The sequence below is a fragment of the Crinia signifera genome, chromosome 9, assembly GCF_055691185.1.
Source record: "Crinia signifera chromosome 9, ASM5569118v1, whole genome shotgun sequence".
Lineage (NCBI taxonomy): Eukaryota > Metazoa > Chordata > Amphibia > Anura > Myobatrachidae > Crinia > Crinia signifera.
In genome coordinates, this window is record NC_139225.1 from 51,400,816 (window position 1) to 51,419,843 (window position 19,028).

Genomic DNA, 19,028 nt, shown 5'->3' on the forward strand with positions numbered 1-19,028 from the left:
CACAATATAAAATGATGACGAGATGGTACAGACACCCTTCCCTATTACATACAATCTATCCGTCTATTTCGCAGACATGTTGGAGATGCCAGTGTGAAGTGGGGACTCTGAAACACATATGGTGGAGCTGCCCGAGAGTAGAAGGCTATTGGAGCGACATTTTCCCGGTAACCCAACGTATAATTAACGCAGAAATACCAAAAGATCCTGCTTTCTGGCTGCTCAACCATACACAGATATCCCTACAGGAATATAAAAAATCCCTGTTGAGACACATACTGTAGGTCATGCAGCGCGAGCAGCAATACTGGTAAAATGGAAATCAACAAATCCTCCAACGCGCAAAGACTGGTTTGCAAGATTGGATCACTATATGTTGATGGAGGATATGCAGAATGATTCTATAGAGGGAAAAAAAATATTTTTACAGGGACATGGCATAGATGTAAAGAATATAGAAATTCTGAGGAGTACAAAACATATATGATAACCAACCCAGAATAAAGAGATAAAGAATACGTGAAGTAGAAATACTTCCACCCCCCACCCCCCTTCCCCACCTATCCCCTTATTTTCCTCTTTTTTCTCTCCTGGGCCTTCTCTCTCTACTGGCCCTTTAACCTTCTAAATAGGAAGAATGGTAAGGTAGAATGGAATAAGAAGGGAATAAGGGCCCTCTCTTCCTCTTGGGTATGTTTTCTCTTTTTTTTTTTCTTTTTTGGTTAACTGAATGTATGAAATGTATGTGATGTTTTTTTCTATGTAAATAACTTAATAAAAATTTGAATACAAAAAAAAAGAAAGAGTGCTGGGAGGCGGCGGAGATTGTATGGTCCAGCATCATCCCCAGGTTGCCTAGCGTGGGGCACTGAGGGAAGCAGCCATAGAAAAGACCAGGAAAAAGGTCAATGCAGCAGTAAGTGCATGGTGGGGTACTTGTGTAGTTTCACGGTGCCAGCATGGCGCCGTGCTACTTCCGGTTTGTACGCTCGGCAAACTATCTAAAAAACTATCTAAAATAAACTAACTTAACTCCATGCCAACATGAAAAGTTCATACCCCCACTATCCATGTTGGCATGGAGTTGATTTTAGATAGCGTGGCGAGCCACCGAGCCTGCAGTGTGGGCGCCGTGAAACTACACAAGTACCCATGGTGACACTGGAAGGACGGGTCATACACCACAAGGATATCAGTCAGACGACTAAAGGCAAGTATAAGGGAGATGGGGTACATTTGTTTGCAAGGCATAGTGGGGGGGGGGGGGGGGAGCCAGCTGAGGTTTGCAGATTCACCCTCAGTGAGGGGTCACACATCAGGCTCCAGCTCTTGATGGCAGGCCATTCAGCTGCATGCCAGATGAGCATGATTTGTAGGGGCAGGTTCCATAGGGGGCATAGGTGAGGGCCACGCTCCTTTCTTAATTAATGAGGGACATTGCCTGCTGTTCTCTGTCCTTACCCTGCAACTGTAAATAAGGTAATAAGGTAAATATAATTGTGGCCAATGATTCAATCCCATATACTGGTGGTGATTCAGGTTGGTTTGCAAACTCCTTCAATGGACAAAACCATGTGCACTGTAGGTGAGGCTGATGTAACATGCAGAACGAGTTCTATTTGGGTTAGTTATTTTGTTTCTGTGCAGAGTAAGTACTGGATTGTTATTTTTACACTGCACTTTAGATTTCCATTTGAACACACCCCACCCAAATGTAACTCTCTCTGCACATGTTCATAAGGGTGTACACAGTATTTGGTTGTGCCGGTGCATCCCTAACACTCAATGTGCACATGCCTTTGTATCTGTATCCATAGGCGAATCTAGGGGGTTGTCCGGAGGTTCACCGGACCACCCATTAGCCCATTTTGTAGCTGAGGAATGGGGCTTTCCAACTAGCACAGCCCCGTGTCTCTAGCCCCCTGGGAACCGGAGATACTGCCAGGCAAAGCTGGAACGTTTTCCCTATAGGATAACATGGGACCCGCTAATTCCGACCCCCACCCAGTTCAACGGCTGCCAGTTCCCCCTTCGGCATCACTGAAGCTCGACGTCGATCTCAGTCGATCTCAGTCGAACCCAAATCGCTGGGCCTTCAATTTATACCAGGCTGGATCCATATGGGTTAATTGGTTCCAGGGATATTGAAGTTAGGGAGAGGGGAGTGGTTGTCTCTCCCCCTCACACAAGAAAATGCAGGGACTAGGCTGGTGTATAAGGGGTCAGCCTGGGAATGTCCCTGCATGATCCTGGGACCATATTCCCCTGTAAATCCCTGCATTTTCTGTTGTGAAAGGGGTATTATTTCAAACAGCCGTGACCTGCAGTGCTCGAAATACAGCCGGGCAGCCCCCTGCTCTCTGCCCAGCTGTCAATGACTGTCACCCCTGCAGCTTCCCCACCAATTCTTCTACCCGCTTTCACCTCAGCCCCCCCCCCCCCTTTAATCATGTGGTGCCGGCGCCCTCAACAGCGCGCACAATATTTCAAATGTCCACTTGGCTAGAGGGGACACCAGGAGGGGAGTGGGAGTGTGCTCTGTGCTGCGCTCCTCTCCCCATAGACGCAGCTGCACCGCTCTCCATCTCTCCCTGCAGCAGCAGCGAAGGCTCATATAAAAATTTACAGTAAGTGCACTTTTGGGGGCATTGCTTAAGGGACGCTACAAGTGGCGGTATGTGGGGGCATTACGCATAATGTGTGGCTTAAGGGTTAGGCACTTAGAAGGGATGGTTAGGCCGCAGGGCAGGAGGGTTAGGTTTAGGTGGCAGGGTACAGGGGTTAGGTTTAAACACTAGCGGGCAACGTTAGGGTCAGGCTGCAGGGGCCGTTATACTGCTGCAAAGGATCCTGTAGGTATTCTACATATTGGGATGGTGGGGTGGTCTTTTGAGCTGCACAGACCTATTTTCTTCTTTTTAAATTAGGTGCGTAAGTATCACAAGCTGCCAGCTTCACTGTGAACCTCCTCTACACCCCGGGGAAGGCTATAACTTGGCGCCCCCCACAAAAAAAAGAGAGATAAAGTAATATACTACCACATGTCAAAAATAAAACATATAATATAAAAATATATGGAGCAAGTGGTTCATCATTGTAATCACAATCAATATAATGATGAATAAAATTAGCTGACTTTTCTCAGCATCATGAGTTGCAGAGGGGATGTGGGCGTAAGAGCCCCTGGTCTGGGTGTCCTGGCTGGGAGGAGGAGGATGAGGACTAGTAAGAGGGTAGAGGTTCATGAATATTTGTGCATGAGGTACACTCCATCCACACGGGAGCACTGTAGGGACAGATCTCCTGTGTGCCTCCTTGCACCTGGATCGATGAATATGCTAAGCTCTTGATAGCAGCCTCTCCACTTGTCCAGGGATTGCTTCCAAGTAAAATCCCTAGGATATCTCTACATAATGTCTCTTCTCCCATGCTGTGAGCGCTGCTCTGCTCTGTCTGTCATCCAGGAGCAGTACTTTCACAAAACTATGTGATCATCCTTTTATGCCTTATTCCCTGCGTGTCTCCTCCAGCACTCTCTGCTCATTCACACTCCATACTAACACAGTTTGAAGGAGCAGAGACTAGGCTACAAGTGGAAGTCACACTGGGGTGAGGAGGGTGCAGATGTCTGTGAAACAGGAGGTATCAAGGAGCCATAAAACACACTTTAGTGGCCATATGCCCAGAAGTCTCCCGTCAGCCAGAGGTCTTCGGCTCCCCCCCCCCCCCACCCAATCTAGCTCCTAGTATCTGATGTGCCCCATTGGCCCCTAGTCACTTTTCATAGCAGTACTCGGAAGGGTACAGGGAAGGAGGCACGCACAGCTACACCCCCATGATGATGCAGCATAGCTGCCAGGAAGCCGAAGCAGCACCCGGCGGACCAACGGCGCAGCAACTCCCAGTGCGCCCTGCTGACTCCGCTGCCGCTGGCTCCTCCAAGCCACCGCAGGGTCTGCAGGATGATTGTTACGCCACTGTCATCACCGGTAATACCTGGGGAGAAGGATGGTGATAAAGATAATGGGCTGCACAAACGTTGTAATGGTTAGCATTACTGCCTCACAGCACTGAGGTTATGGGTTTGAGTCCCACCGTGTGCGGAGTTTGTATATTCTCCCCGTGCTTGTGTGGGTTTCCACGGGGTGCTCTGTTTTCCTCCCATCATCCAAAAATATACTGGTAGGTTAATTGGCTCCCAACAAAATTAACTCTAGAAATGAATGTGTGTGCATATACATGTGATAGAGAATATAGATTGTAAGCTACACTGTGGCAGGGACTGATGTGAATGTTCAAATATTCTCTGTAAACTGCTGCAGAATATGTGTGCACTATATACTGTAAGAAACTGTTAATAAATAACTAATACAGTGACACGGCTTTGTACATATGTGTGGTTTCTGTTTTTTGGATATTCATGCCAGCTACAAATTTATATTAGTGTCTTCTATTATCAATCAATGACAGAAAAAATTGTAAGTATCCAATGTGAGTGTGAAGGCTCAGCTGTCCCAGTTACTTCCTCACAATCCTCATCTATCACAGAGGGACATGAGGAGCAATCATTACTGGAAGGATCAGCAATGGGTTTGTCATGAGATTACCATTTCCTCATATTCCAGGTCTTCACTTACTGCCAGCTCCGGACAGAGGTATATTGCCAGCCATGGGCACTACTGTTCTGTCAGCTCTGGACATAATAGGTTTGCCTGCTACGAGCAGTTTCAGCATATCTCTCAACTGTCCCACAGGTGTGCGTGTGTGTGTGTGTGTGGGGGGGGGGGGGCATTTGGGGGGAGCCAGAGTTCACTGATGAGATTCCTTGCGATGGGAAGGGGGGAGGAGAAGCAGCACTTTTACCTCCAGAATAGTGAGACTGCCCCTCCTGCCCGACACAAGGTCCCTGCTTCTTAAGGCTTACACCATATCCCCTGCTGCCTTTGCCCAGCACGTGTCACCTGTTACAGTACTTATGCCCAGCGGCATGTCACAATATCCCCCCCCCCCCCACTGGGCCTCTTGCATCTTCTTCCTGGCAGCAGGTAACTTGCTTCTTCTGCCCGATGCCCTTCTGCTTCTTTTGCCTGGTGCCAGGCCCCCCTGCTGCATCTGCTCGGTCCCCCAACAGCTGCTCCCGTCCTCACCATTGCTGCAGGAGCTTTCCAGTCATAAACAAAATATTCCTGCATGCATCCATCTTTTCAGAAAAGGGGTGGATGGAGATGATGCTCCAGGCCTCCACATAAAAATAGGCCCATCATGATCAACAGACAAACACAGCTGTCACGCCTGGGGAAATTTGTGGACCCGGTACGGACACGGGAACTTCAGGAGTGCCTGGGCCTCTGTATAATAAACGTGCTGGACGAATGAGCGGCTGTTGCATGAATGGGTTTATTGATGGTAAACTGTGACAGCAGCAGAAAGTTCACTTGCAAGTATGTCAGCGTCGCCGACACGAGGGTAGGCACTTTGGCGGAGGGTAATACCGGAATGCAGAGGCTTGGAGGACCACCTGGAGTGCGGAATAGGCAGGCTGGATTATACTGGCAGACAGGACTTCAGCAGAAGCTGGTAGCTGAACCGGTAGTTGTGCTGGAATCCAATAGCTGTTTGAAATAGTAACGGAGCACAGAGAACTAGTGGCCACAGTACTAGACTGTGGAGACGTTGCACTGGCAACTTCCTGTACCAGGCCTTCCTCCTAAATACCCCTTAGGGCGGTTCCCATCTGAGTGGGACTTCCTGGACCGAAGTAAGGGCAAAATGGGCTGTTTGCCCATAACCAAGATGGCGCCGCAGGAGTCCAGTGCTCAGAGAGCTATTCCTGGCTCTAAACAGCCCAGACCTTGTCAGCATGCTGGAAGATCGCCCAGCCACACAGGACCAGCGCCAGCACCCTGCACCTCCACCAGTGGGACCCCTCCAGAGCGCCCTCACAGGTATGCCCTGCTGCACCAGCGTCCCCCTGTGGCAGGCCGTGACAGTACCCCCCCCTTTTAGGGTGGCCTCAGGACACTTCCCGGGTTTCTCTGGGTGTTCCTTGTGAAATTTACGAATTAATGCTGGAGCGTGGATGTCTGAGGCGTACTCCCAGGATCTTTCTTCAGGACCATATCCCTTCCAGTCCAAAAGGTATTGTAGACGTCTATAACGAAAACGGGAGTCCAATATTTCCTTAACTTCGAATTCTTCTCCTCTCTCTGTAAGGATTCTTGGAGGGCGAGGTAGAGTTCTTCGGAACCGATTCAGAACTAAAGGTTTTAACAAGGAAATATGAAATGATGACGGGACTTTGAGATAAGGAGGTAACTTGAGCCTATAGGCTACTGGATTGATGACTTCTACCACAGGGAATGGCCCGATAAAGCGAGGAGCGAACTTCATGGAGGGGACCCGTAGCCGCAGATTTTTGGTAGATAGCCATACTTGGTCTCCTATGGACAATCTCGGAACTGCTCTGCGCTTCTTATCAGCCCATCTTTTGTAACGGTTAGAAGATCTCTTTAAATTAGATAGCACTTTGTTCCATATTCTTGAAAAGTGCTTCAATGACTTTGTCACTGCAGGAAGATCCAATGCAGGTATTTCAGGGAACCCAGGAACCTTAGGATGGTTTCCGTAGACGATAAGGAATGGTGAGAACCCGGTAGACGAATGGTAAGTGTTATTATGAGCGAATTCAGCCCATGGCAAATGTTCCACCCAATCATTCTGAGAGGAGGATACATGGATGCGAAGGAAGGTTTCCAGGTCTTGGTTTACACGTTCCGTAGAACCGTTTGACTGTGGGTGATAGGCAGTAGAGTATTGTAATTTTATTTGAAGTGCTGAACAGAGGGCTTTCCAAAATCTTGCAACAAATTGAACACCTCGGTCAGACACGATTTCGGAAGGAATCCCATGTAGCTTAAAGATCTCGGAAATGAAGAGTTGAGCCAACTCAGACGCAGTGGGTAATTTCTTTAATGGGACAAAATGGACCATTTTTGAGAAGCGGTCAATGACGACCCAAATCGTGGTGTAACCTTGGGAGGCAGGCAGATCAGTAATAAAGTCCATCGATAGATGTGTCCATGGACGATGAGGAATGGGTAAGGGCAATAGAACTCCAGCTGGTGGTTGTCTGGACACCTTGTGCTGCGCACACTTGACACAGGAGGAAATGTAAGTCGTCACATCGGTTTTTAGTGTGGGCCACCAATAGGATCTTTTTAGGAAGTCTACTGTCTTGTGGACCCCGGCATGACCCGTGAATCGGGAGGCATGGGCCCAAGTAATCAGTTTCCTTCGGAGATGGGGAGCGACATAGGTTTTCCCTGTCGGCGGTTGCGGCTGAGTTACGGCAAACACTTTGGACTCTAGGACCGGATGAACCTTCGGTATCTGCTCGTCGGAAGACAAAGAACGGGACAAAGCATCGGCTTTCTGGTTTTGTGATCCTGGTCGGAAGGTTAAGGTGAAATTAAAACGGGTGAAGAACATGGCCCATCGAGCCAGGCGAGGATTGAGTCCTTGGATGTTCTTTAGGAAGATCAAATTGCGATGGTCGGTATAAATGGTGACTGGATGAGTAGCCCCCTCCAACAAGTAACGCCACTCCTCCAGGGCTAATTTTTCAGCAAGAAGTTCTTGTTCTCCAATGGCATAATTTCTCTCGGCTGGAGAGAACTTTTTTGAAAAGAACCCGCAAGGATGCATTTTGAGGTCCTCGCTCCTTTGAGAGAGGACTGCGCCTACTGCTTCCGAGGATGCGTCCACCTCCAGGAAGAAGGGTTGACTGGTGTTTGGTTGTCTCAGGATGGGAGCTGAGGTGAATGCTTGTTTTAAGGAGCAAAAAGCAGATTCTGCTTCGGGGGTCCACTGAGCTGGATTTGCACCCTTTCGGGTGAGGGCAGTGAGAGGTGCGACCAGGGTAGAAAATCCTCTAATAAACTTCCGGTAATAATTAGAGAAGTCCAGGAATCGCTGGATGGCTTTCAGGGTTGTTGGTCGAGACCAGTTTAGAACGGCTTGTACCTTTTCCGGGTCCATCTTTAGCCCATGTCCCGAGATGATATATCCCAAAAAAGGCATAGAGGATTGTTCAAAGAAACACTTCTTCAACTTACAGTACAAGTGGTTCTCTCGTAACCTCTGGAGGACTTCTCGTACATGACGTCGGTGGGTTTTTAGATTCGAAGAGAAGATCAGGATATCGTCTAAGTAGACTACGACTGATTTATATAGAAGGTCTCTAAAAATTTCATTTACGAAATTCTGGAACACAGCAGGAGCATTGCTGAGTCCAAATGGCATGACCAGATATTCAAAGTGTCCGTCACGGGTATTGAACGCGGTCTTCCATTCATCTCCGGCCCGGATCCGGGTCAAATTGTATGCACCACGGAGATCTAATTTGGTGAAGAGCGTTGCTCCTTTAACCCGATCGAACAGTTCTGTAATAAGAGGAAGTGGGTAGCGATTCTTCACAGTGATTGCGTTCAGGCCCCTGTAATCTATGCAGTGTCTTAAGCCTCCATCTTTTTTCTGCACAAAGAAGAATCCTGCCCCTGCTGGTGAGGTTGACGGCCGAATGAAGCCCCTCGCTAGATTCTCTTGGATGTATTCGGACATTGCTTTGGTCTCCGGGAGCGAGAGTGGATAGGTGCGACCCCTCGGGGGATCTTTCCCTGGTAGGAGGTCGATGGGACAGTCCCAATTCCTGTGTGGGGGTAAAACCTCTGCTGCTCGCTTGCTGAAAACATCGGAATAAGAGACATATGGAGACGGAATTTGCAAGGAGGAAGTGATGGAAACTTTATTAAGGGGTTGAATCTTGGGTAAACATGTGGAAGAACAACACTCTCCCCACGACAGTATTTCCATCCGTTGCCAATCAATATGGGGGTTATGCAGACTTAACCAGGGATAACCTAAAACTATTTGATGCGAGGCTTTCGGAATAACTAAAAACTGAATCTGTTCCCTATGGAGGGCTCCAACATAAACAGGAAGGGAAAAAGTCTGCTGAGTCACCGACCCACAAGAAATTCGACTTCCATCCACGGCAGATAAGGAAATACTTCGGGAGAGGTCTCTGACGGGAATCTTTAGTTGATGAACCAACTCGGCAGTAATAAAGTTTTCTGCGGCTCCAGAATCTAAAAGAGAAAGCACAGTCTTAGGACCCAGAGGCGAGTCTAATGTTATGGACATAACTGGTTCTACTATACTTGGAGACTGAGATAATACTCCTAACCTGGTGTCTCCAGGCCTGGCTAGGAGCGGGAGTTTCCCGGTCGCTGAGAACAATTTGCCACCATATGCCCTGCGGTACCACAGTAGAGACATAGATTCTCGCGGCGGCGTCTCTGACGTTCTTCTGGTGTAAGCTGAGCTCGATTGATTTGCATGGGTTCGTCGGGGGGAGCCGAAGCTGGGACGGCTACTGGATTGGAGGAGAATGGCCGAAAGCGATATCGATCCCCTCTGTTTTTCTCTGATTGTCTTTCGCGAATGCGTAAGTCTACCTTATTGCACAGGGAGATCAATTCATCCAGTTTGGCTGGTACATCTCGGGTTGTTAAATCATCTTTCAGGCGTTCTGAGAGGCCGTTCCAAAACGCTGAGATCAGTGCTTCCTCATTCCAGCGTAGCTCTGAAGCGTAAGTCTGAAACTGTACAATATATTGGCCGAGAGGCCTATTCCCTTGATGAAGGCGCATGATCTCCATCGAGGCAGAGGTAGAACGACCCGGCTCATCAAAGATCCTCTTAAACGTATCAAGGAACTCGGAATAGTCATCTAGGAGAGGATCTTCCCGTTCCCATAGGGGAGAGACCCATTCCAGTGCGGGTCCAGTGAGCAAGGATACAATATATGCAACTTTTGCTTTCTGAGTCGGGAAGTTGAAGGGCTGGAGGGTGAAATGGATGTCGCACTGATTGATGAATCCACGGCACAGCTTAGGAGTACCATCATACTTATTGGGAGTGGAAAGACGGAGTGAAGATGGAGACACCACAGCTGGGGCAGAAGCAGTTGGAGGGCTCGGAGGTTCGGACCGGCGGACTGCAGCCATGTTCACTAAGGAGGCCTGGATGGTGTCTTGGCGGGCTGAGATTTCCTGCAGGCATTGGGCCAACCGCTGCTGGGACCCCTCTAATCCTTCCAATCGGGAGGCGATGCCATGCAATATCTCCGGACTTGTTCCCTGGCCGGTTCCCGAATCCATCTGGCCAGTGCAAACTGTCACGCCTGGGGAAATTTGTGGACCCGGTACGGACACGGGAACTTCAGGAGTGCCTGGGCCTCTGTATAATAAACGTGCTGGACGAATGAGCGGCTGTTGCATGAATGGGTTTATTGATGGTAAACTGTGACAGCAGCAGAAAGTTCACTTGCAAGTATGTCAGCGTCGCCGACACGAGGGTAGGCACTTTGGCGGAGGGTAATACCGGAATGCAGAGGCTTGGAGGACCACCTGGAGTGCGGAATAGGCAGGCTGGATTATACTGGCAGACAGGACTTCAGCAGAAGCTGGTAGCTGAACCGGTAGTTGTGCTGGAATCCAATAGCTGTTTGAAATAGTAACGGAGCACAGAGAACTAGTGGCCACAGTACTAGACTGTGGAGACGTTGCACTGGCAACTTCCTGTACCAGGCCTTCCTCCTAAATACCCCTTAGGGCGGTTCCCATCTGAGTGGGACTTCCTGGACCGAAGTAAGGGCAAAATGGGCTGTTTGCCCATAACCAAGATGGCGCCGCAGGAGTCCAGTGCTCAGAGAGCTATTCCTGGTTCTAAACAGCCCAGACCTTGTCAGCATGCTGGAAGATCGCCCAGCCACACAGGACCAGCGCCAGCACCCTGCACCTCCACCAGTGGGACCCCTCCAGAGCGCCCTCACAGGTATGCCCTGCTGCACCAGCGTCCCCCTGTGGCAGGCCGTGACAACAGCTGGTCACATGGTTGGCCATTAATCATAAGCATTACAACTGCATTCCTTTTTTTACACATTTATGCAGTTTATATATACTTAGGGATACACTGTTGCTTATAGTGTATGGGTTCTACATGCCTACATGCCATTGGCCCCACCTCTTCAACTTTTCATAATAGGCCCCTAAACATGTTCAGCTTCAGACCCATTGGGCCCATAATCCAGCCTTGATTATTGGAACTTAAAATCAAGCACAATGTCAGGGCTGAGTTTGTTTGTGAACCCAGACAAGAGCAGGGAACCAGTTGGCTGGATGCACAAGGACAATCGCTGGCAGGTTTAATGTAAGATTTATTCATGCATATGGTTACAGGTAAGCAGGGCTATTTTTGTGCAGGCTCCAGCAGGAACTGAGGCCCTTATTCTAGTTCACTCTTTCAGACAAAATATTTCTTAGATGGACAAAACCATGTGCACTGCAGGTGAGGCAGGTGTTACTTGTGCAGAGATAATTAGATTTGGGTGGGGTTTTACACCTGCCTCACCTGCAGTGCACATGGTTTTGTCCATCTAAGAAATATTTTGTCAGAAAGAGTGAACTAGAATAAGGGCCTGTACAGCCTGTACAAAAATAGCCCTGCAGGTAAGTATCTATGGTTGAATGAAGGAATAAATGACTCAATGAACAAAGTCAATGGCTGAATGGGAATAAAGCCAATGGATGAATAACATGAAGTTAAAAGATCTTTGGAGCTATGGTTTCCAGCAATACTAGGAAGCAGGCTTGCACAGAACTAGGGGCCCCAGGGATGCAGGCTTGCTTGGAACTGTTAAACGCCGCTGTCCGGAATCTCCTGCACACGGACAGCCGGCGGACATAACGGGGCACGTGAGTGCTGGGGGAGGTCCCCGGCAGCGTCTCACGACTCGCTCTGGTCTCGGGCGTCGGGGCGTTTCTAGGCAACGACCCCGAACTTCCGCCCGGCAGCTCCCCGCTTCGCCAGCTGACGTCAGCTAGGCGGATAAAACTTTTAAATAAAGAGCCGGCGTCTGCTGGGCACAGACGCCGGTTATAGCTTTACTAGCTGCTCCCCGGTCCCTGTCGCTGTCTCTATCTCCAACCTCCTGGGCTTGTTCCTGGTCTCATAGTTTGAGCTCCTGCCTGTCTTCACTGGTGGGAACTGGAGTGTCACCATCCAGCTCCAGTGTCCCAGCCCAGCCACCCTGGTGATCTTCTTGGGGTCACGTAAGTGCTCCTGTGGAGCCTGGTTCCTTTATTATGGAGCTGCCTAGCTCTTTTTGCCGTAGGCTGTCTAGCCATTTGTTTGGTCATCTTGTGGGGGTTTTGGACCTTGCTCCTCCGTGGGCTTGGCCCATACTCTTATTTCCATTGTTTTTCTGATACCCAGATTCCCTTGCCTGCCTTTAGTTTTTCTCGGATAGGCAGGGCCTCTACCTCTCCTGTCCCAGTCCATGTTTTGGGGATTTGCTACCAGCCTTGTTATTATTGTTTTTCTACGTGGAGATTCCCCGTCTCTTGTCGCTTGTGCCTGCGACTGGGTCGCTTTCCCGTATTTGGTCCGGTGCTGGCAGACGGGTTTTGTTACAGTTAGGCCCTGTAGTTAGTACATCCTTTTGAGTCACCCCTGACGATTGCTTACCCCTTATCTCCTCATAGACCTAGCTGCATCGGGGTTGGAGCGGGCCTAACTCGCTCCTTCGAACGCGGCGGCCACAGGTGAAGCCTAGTACCTGCAGGGGTTTGTCATCTGCCCGGGGTACTCAACAAAGTCAGCATAGGGTTCGCTGTGGCCATCCTAACCGGCGGTCCCGGCTACGGGCTCACGCCTGACCTCCAATTCCCTGGTCCCCATAACTGTTCCCCAGTGTCTAGTGGCAAGCCTAGCAGGAACTGGGCACACCAGTGATGAAGAAATGTAGAGATGCAGGCTTGTGTGGAGCTGGGGACACCAACAATGCAGGAGTGCAGGCTTGTGTAGAGCTGGGGAAACCAGCAATGCAGGAGTGAAGACATAGCTCCCAACATGACCCTCTCCAGGAGGGACACAATGCTCTGCTCCTGGACTTTCCTCTTAATGCATGATTACCTTGATCTGTGTTGAACAGGTTAATTGCTTATGCTGGCCACACATCAGACCAACTTTCCTCCAACCATCCAACTAGTTGGTTGGATGGAATAAAAACCTGGTACTGGATAGGAACAAATGTAATTTCTAATTAAGTAATTTGTTTCCCAAATCGGAAAATGGACAACAACTGTCACTCAGACAATGTACTGTAGTTGGACGTATTTGATTTAAACAATTTCACTGAAGGTTTTTGTCCATTCTCCTGAGTATGTGAGCAAATTGCTTATTGGCATTTGCCCCCATACAGTACCAGATTTTCGGTCCAACCAACCAACTAGTTGGATGGTTGGAGAAAAGTAGGTCTGATGTGTGGCCAGCATAAGAAAGGTGTTTCACCACAGGTGATGGCAATCATACATTAAGAGGGAAGTCCAGGAGCAGAGCAATGTGTCCCTCATGGAGAGGGTCATGTTAGGAGGTCTTCAGAAGACTTGCGTAGAGCTGGGGAAACCAGCAATGCAGGAATGCAGGAGTGAAGACTTGCATGGAGCTGGGGATACAGTGATGCAGGAGTGCAGGCTTGCTCAAAGCTGGGGATACCAGCAGTGTTGCTTGAAGCTGGGGACACCAGCAGTACAGGAGCAGGGGCTTGCTTGAAGCTGGGGACACCAGCAATGAAAAAAGAGAGTTGCTTGAAGCGGGGGACAGCAGCAATGCAGGGGTGCAGGCTTGCTCAAAGCTGGGGACACCAGCAATACAAGTAGCAGGATTGCTTAAAGCTGGGGACACCAGTAATGCAGGGGTGCATGCTTGCTTGAAGCTGAGTGCCATGGAGGAGAATGATGCCAAGGCCAGAGTGGTGGATCTGTGGGATGCGCAGCAGGATGCTGGGCCACTGGGACAGAATGCTGCAAAAGCAACAGCGGGATGCCAGCAGGGATAGCTGATAACGGCCAGCATTTCACAGAGCGCTGCAGGTAATGTAATGTACGGCTAGGGAACGCTGACAGGCTCCTCCATTTTGTGACACACAATTGTCCAATGGTGCGGGAAGCATGACTTTGCATGAAGGTCGTGGAAGCATGACCTAACAAGAATACTCTACATCAGGCATGTCCAACGCTGGCCCTCCAGATGTTTTGAAACTACACATCCCAGCATGCTTTGCAATAGTTTTAGCATTCTCTAATAGCAAAACTGTGTCAAAGCATGCTGGGATGTATAGTTTCACAACATCTGGAGGGCCAACGTTGGACATGCCTGCTCTACATACTGTAATAATAATGGATGAATCAAAGATGTGACATCACATAGCAAATCTACTAAAGCTTACAGAATATAAAAGTATGATTTATTATCATATAATTAGGCTCAAACCTTTAAGCCACTCAATTTAAAATGCACACAATCTTAATGAGTCAAAACTGAAAAATACATACAGCTTCCAAATTTCAGTGGACAGGCATGAACATCCATAGGAAAATCCTCAAGGTGCATTGTGCATTCAGCGTGAATTGTAAGCCTGAAATATAAAAAAAAGTATGTTTTAATTTATTGCACTACTACCCCATCAAGAGTACATTATTATTAATATTGCTTAGTTATGTTATTATGTTTCTACAGCATTGTACAATTAAGAATATGATATACTAAAGATACAGTATGATCACTATAGACATATACAAAACAAATGTATAAGTGGCACAATCTGAAATCTAGATTGTCCAAAAGAAAAAAAGAAGGGATACGGGGGGTTATTCAGGTTGATTCGCAAGGCTGCGAATTCGCAGCCTTGCGAGTCCACCAAACCCCGCCCGGCGAACGCACGCCCCCTCCCCCCCAGCAAAGTGCGGCTTCGCCCGCACAGCAGTGAATGGATGTTTTGCATAAACATCCATTCGCTTTGCTGGTCTGTCCGCCCACATCATTCGATGGTCGGTGACCATCGAATGATGTTTAGCGTGCACGCTTATATAAGTGACTTTTGAGTTACTTAGTTTAGCGCGCACGCTGGCGTGATATGGGCGGGCAGCTGACATCCGGTGATGTCAGCTACCCGGCCCACACACCCGCGTCACTGCCTCATTACCATGAGAACGCCCAGCGTTCTCATGGAAACGCCCATGGAACGCTGGGCGTTCCCATATGGTAATGGGGCAGCCCGGCGCTCCCCGCCCATCTCCGCCCCCCCTCGCTGCCATGGGTGCGTGCACCCGCCGACCCGAAAGGTTGCCGTGGGTGCACGCACCATGCGCCTGCACATGCGCAGAAACACACCTGCGCATGTGCAGACGCATAACATCGGTACTGCGTGCGAATGCGCGCAGTACCGATAAAATCTGAATAAGGCCCACAGTCACTAGGTCGACAAGCATTAGGTTGACAAGCATTAGGTTGACATAACTAGGTCAACATGCAGGAAGGTCGACATGACTGAAGGCCGACATGGGCTAGGTTGACAGGGTCATTAGGTCAATATGGGGAAGGTATAAATGGAGTTTTTCACTTTTTTTTTTTAGCCGACATGAGCCAACCGGCAGTATTTCATGTCCTACTGGGGCATGGTGGGAGAATGAAAGAGTGTGCCGAGCACAGCGAGGCACTGTGCCCAAAGCATGGCGAGTGCAGTGAGCCACGTTCCTATGTCCATGTCGATATGTCGACCTTTTGACTGTCGACCTTCCCCATTTCAACCTAATGCTTGTGTCAACCTAATGACCCTGTTGACCTGTTTCCTAGCAAAGCGCCCAGATTTTCTACGTACGCTAACGTAGTGAAATCGCATCGCATTCATGTAATTGCTTCACTGCTCTGTATGCCCCAGGGGATCGCATCGCACATCCGCCTGCGATTTTATAGGGTGTGCGATGCCATTACATTAGCTATACAATAATATCATTGTATGACATACAATGATGTTTACCGCACCCCCCCCCCCCCCTCACTATCCATGCCGCCCCGAAGCGTTGCGAGTGCAGCGAGCCCTGCGAGGGCCTGCAGAACATGTTTTCATACCCCCACTATCCACGTCGGTGTGGAGTTGATTCAATATAGTGCCTGAAGTGTGGCGAGCACAGAGATCGCATGCGATTTTGTGGGAGGTGCGATGCGATCCCCTGGGGCACACAGATAAGTGAATAAATTACAATAAAAAATTGCATCGCATTGCACGCCACTAAAATGCGATGCGATTTCCCTAAGCATAATAGCCCACTAAGCAATTATCTTAGTGGGCACCGTCCTAGGAAACAAGTACCATAACATTTTATGCACATTTAGGGGGAGGGGGGGGGGGGTGTAATCATTAGTGCACTGCCATCCCAAAAATTCTAGCCTGCTTGTGGGTGTCCAGAGCCTAGCAGGGTGTAATTCTAGCAGAGATGCGGTCAATGGGTCAACAGTCATTAGGTCAACACCGTTAGGTCAACATGCTGGAAGGTCGACATGGGTCAAGGTCGACAGTGAAAAGTTTCACATGGCGTTTCTTACTGTTTTTTGAGCCTACATGTGCCGACAGTTGGTATTTCATGCCGTACAATCCACTAGGTCGTGGTGGGAGAATAAAATAGCATGCGAGGGGAGTCAGGGACACGGTACACTTAAAATGGTGTCCATGTCGACTGTGTCGACATCCTGGTATCAAAACAGTGAAAAACCCCAAGTCAACCTTTTGACTGTCGACCTAACACATGTGTCCACCTAGACACCTGTCGACCTGTTCCCATGTTGACCTAGACACCTGTCGACCTAGACTCCTGTCGACATTCCAGTATGTCGACCCAACGGTGTTGACCTAATGACTGTCGACCAACATTTTTTCGACCCAATGATCCCATTCCTTCTAGCATTACCTTAATTATTAATCCATTTTTTTTATCATAATTAAACCCCAGACAATTAAACCCAGCATTGTGTAGTGCCACAGACATAATTACCAAAATATCAAGTCACAGCCAGACAGCCCACTGAAATCATTGGTAGCATAGGCGTGCGCACATTGAGTGTTAGCGGTGCACAGGCACACCCTAATGAACACCTCCCTGCTGATAGCAATAACTTTTACCAAAGATTTTTGCATTTTAGAACTGTACTCCATTAAAAGAAGCGCCCATCAATCAATGATGCCCGGAACCCCGCTGCCTGGATGCCACTGCCCTGACCCTGCTGCCTGGATCCCTGCTCCCTGGACACCGCTGCCCAGATCCCCGCTCCCTGGACCCGCTGCTGCACATAAGTGGTGGTGGTGGGCTGGATGCTTTCTCTCCCCCCTCACACCAGAAAATGCAGGGACTACGCCGGTGTGAAAGGGGCCAACCCAGGAATGTCCCTGCTTGATCCCTGGACTGTATTCCCTTGTAATTCCCTGTATTTTCTGGTGTGAAAGGTGTATAACCATCCTATCGTGGGGTGATGTAGGGGCAGGAATCGGCTCAGCAGCATCGCAGTGTCAGTAGGAGCTTTGGAACCACTGCGCTGCTAGAGTGAGAATTGAGCAGGAGAGCGCTTCTGCACCCTGTGCACACATCTATGGATGTAATGAAGATTGAGTTCAGCTACCATACAGGATGCTGGCCGAACTCGGACATATGTTAAAGGGACAATCACTTACAAGACATGTCTGCATAACTTAGACTTCATTACATTCTGCCCAGTATGTATCAAAATAAATTGCAGTAAAATCGCATTTCACGCCAACCCCCCTCATCGGCTCCTGAGCTTAGGAAGTGAGAGTTACCCAGCGGGAACCCTCTTACCCGACGCCGGCAGCTTTGCAAAGGGCAGTTCTTTCCACAATTAGTATTACAATTAGTATCACTGCGATGCTTGGCAGAATGTGTTCTTGTATAATGTTTCTTTGTAGTAGAGAGCGGAGCCTTCCCCTGGCTCATACCACCTTGAGAGCTGCAACATCAGCCCGTGGATGCGCAGGGAGGACTTCTTAAAAACAATATACAGAAGATAGTATAATTTATGTGACCATTGGCTCCACATGGATTCTTTCTGAGGAAACTGCCAGTCACCAAGTGCAACGCAGCATGGAAGCCGTGTATGTGATCCTCTTATCTGAGAAGCCGAGGACACTGTCTCACTTTGGGCCTTATTTTGGTTCACTCTTTCTGACAAATTTCTTCTTAGATGGACAAAACCATGTGCACTGCAGGTGAGGCAGATGTAACTTGTGCAGAGAGAATTAGATTTGGGTGGGGTTTTACTTCAAAGTGAGATCTATATTGCAGTGTAAAAATAAAGCAGCCAGTATTTACCCTGCACAGAAACAAAATAAATCACCCAAATCTAATTCTCTCTGCACATTTTACATCTGTCCCCCTGCAGTGCACATGGTTTTGTCCATCTAAGAAGGATTTTGTCAGAAAGAGTGAACTAAAATAAGGCCCTTTGTGTATCTCCAGAGCATTGCCCACATATGAAGCAAGTGAAAGCTTCTTACAGCTGTTTATGTCCAGGATAAATTCATCTGCCAACAGCCTGTCGAAATAGTCTGCATTAAAGTAAACTATCACTGTCAGTGCCAGACCCTGCCAGGGAGACGTGCCATTCATCAACTGTAAAGACTCTATATAAGCAGTTTATGCAATGAGAAACTCAATTATGAAGGTTGAGCATAGCTTGACTTAATAGTTTGATAAATACTTTAATAGATTAAAGTAATACAACTATTTTGCTCTAGGACCCCATCAGACAATAAAAATAATTACAGGACCCCAGCAAGTTGTGGAGGCACAAAGTGATGTGAGAAGACTAAAATGATAATTCACTGATTTTTCAGACTCCTTGAATCACTGACCAAAATTAGAAAAGTTATCAGCCTGATGGTCAGCAACATGGAGTCACGACCCCATACTGAGAAGGTCGGGACCCACTTTAGGATCAGGACCCATAGTTTGAGAACTGTTGAACTAAAGGCCTGATTTAGACCTGACTGCTCATCTGCAAAGTTGCAGATGACTGCCAGTAATAAGCCTGGACAGAAAGAAAACCTGTCTTGTGGA

At 48.5% G+C, this 19,028-nt stretch overlaps 1 protein-coding gene across 3 annotated transcripts in view; it reads right to left on the reverse strand.

The window, feature by feature from the left end:
• GABRA3 (gamma-aminobutyric acid type A receptor subunit alpha3) overlaps nucleotides 1-19,028 on the reverse strand; it is a 381,172-nt gene that overhangs the window by 112,610 nt on the left and 249,534 nt on the right. For all 3 annotated transcript variants that reach the window (XM_083159070.1, XM_083159071.1, XM_083159069.1), the window contains one exon: nucleotides 14,457-14,539. In XM_083159070.1, the coding sequence (XP_083015196.1) occupies nucleotides 14,457-14,539 (83 nt within the window). The remainder of the gene's footprint in view (nucleotides 1-14,456; nucleotides 14,540-19,028) is intronic.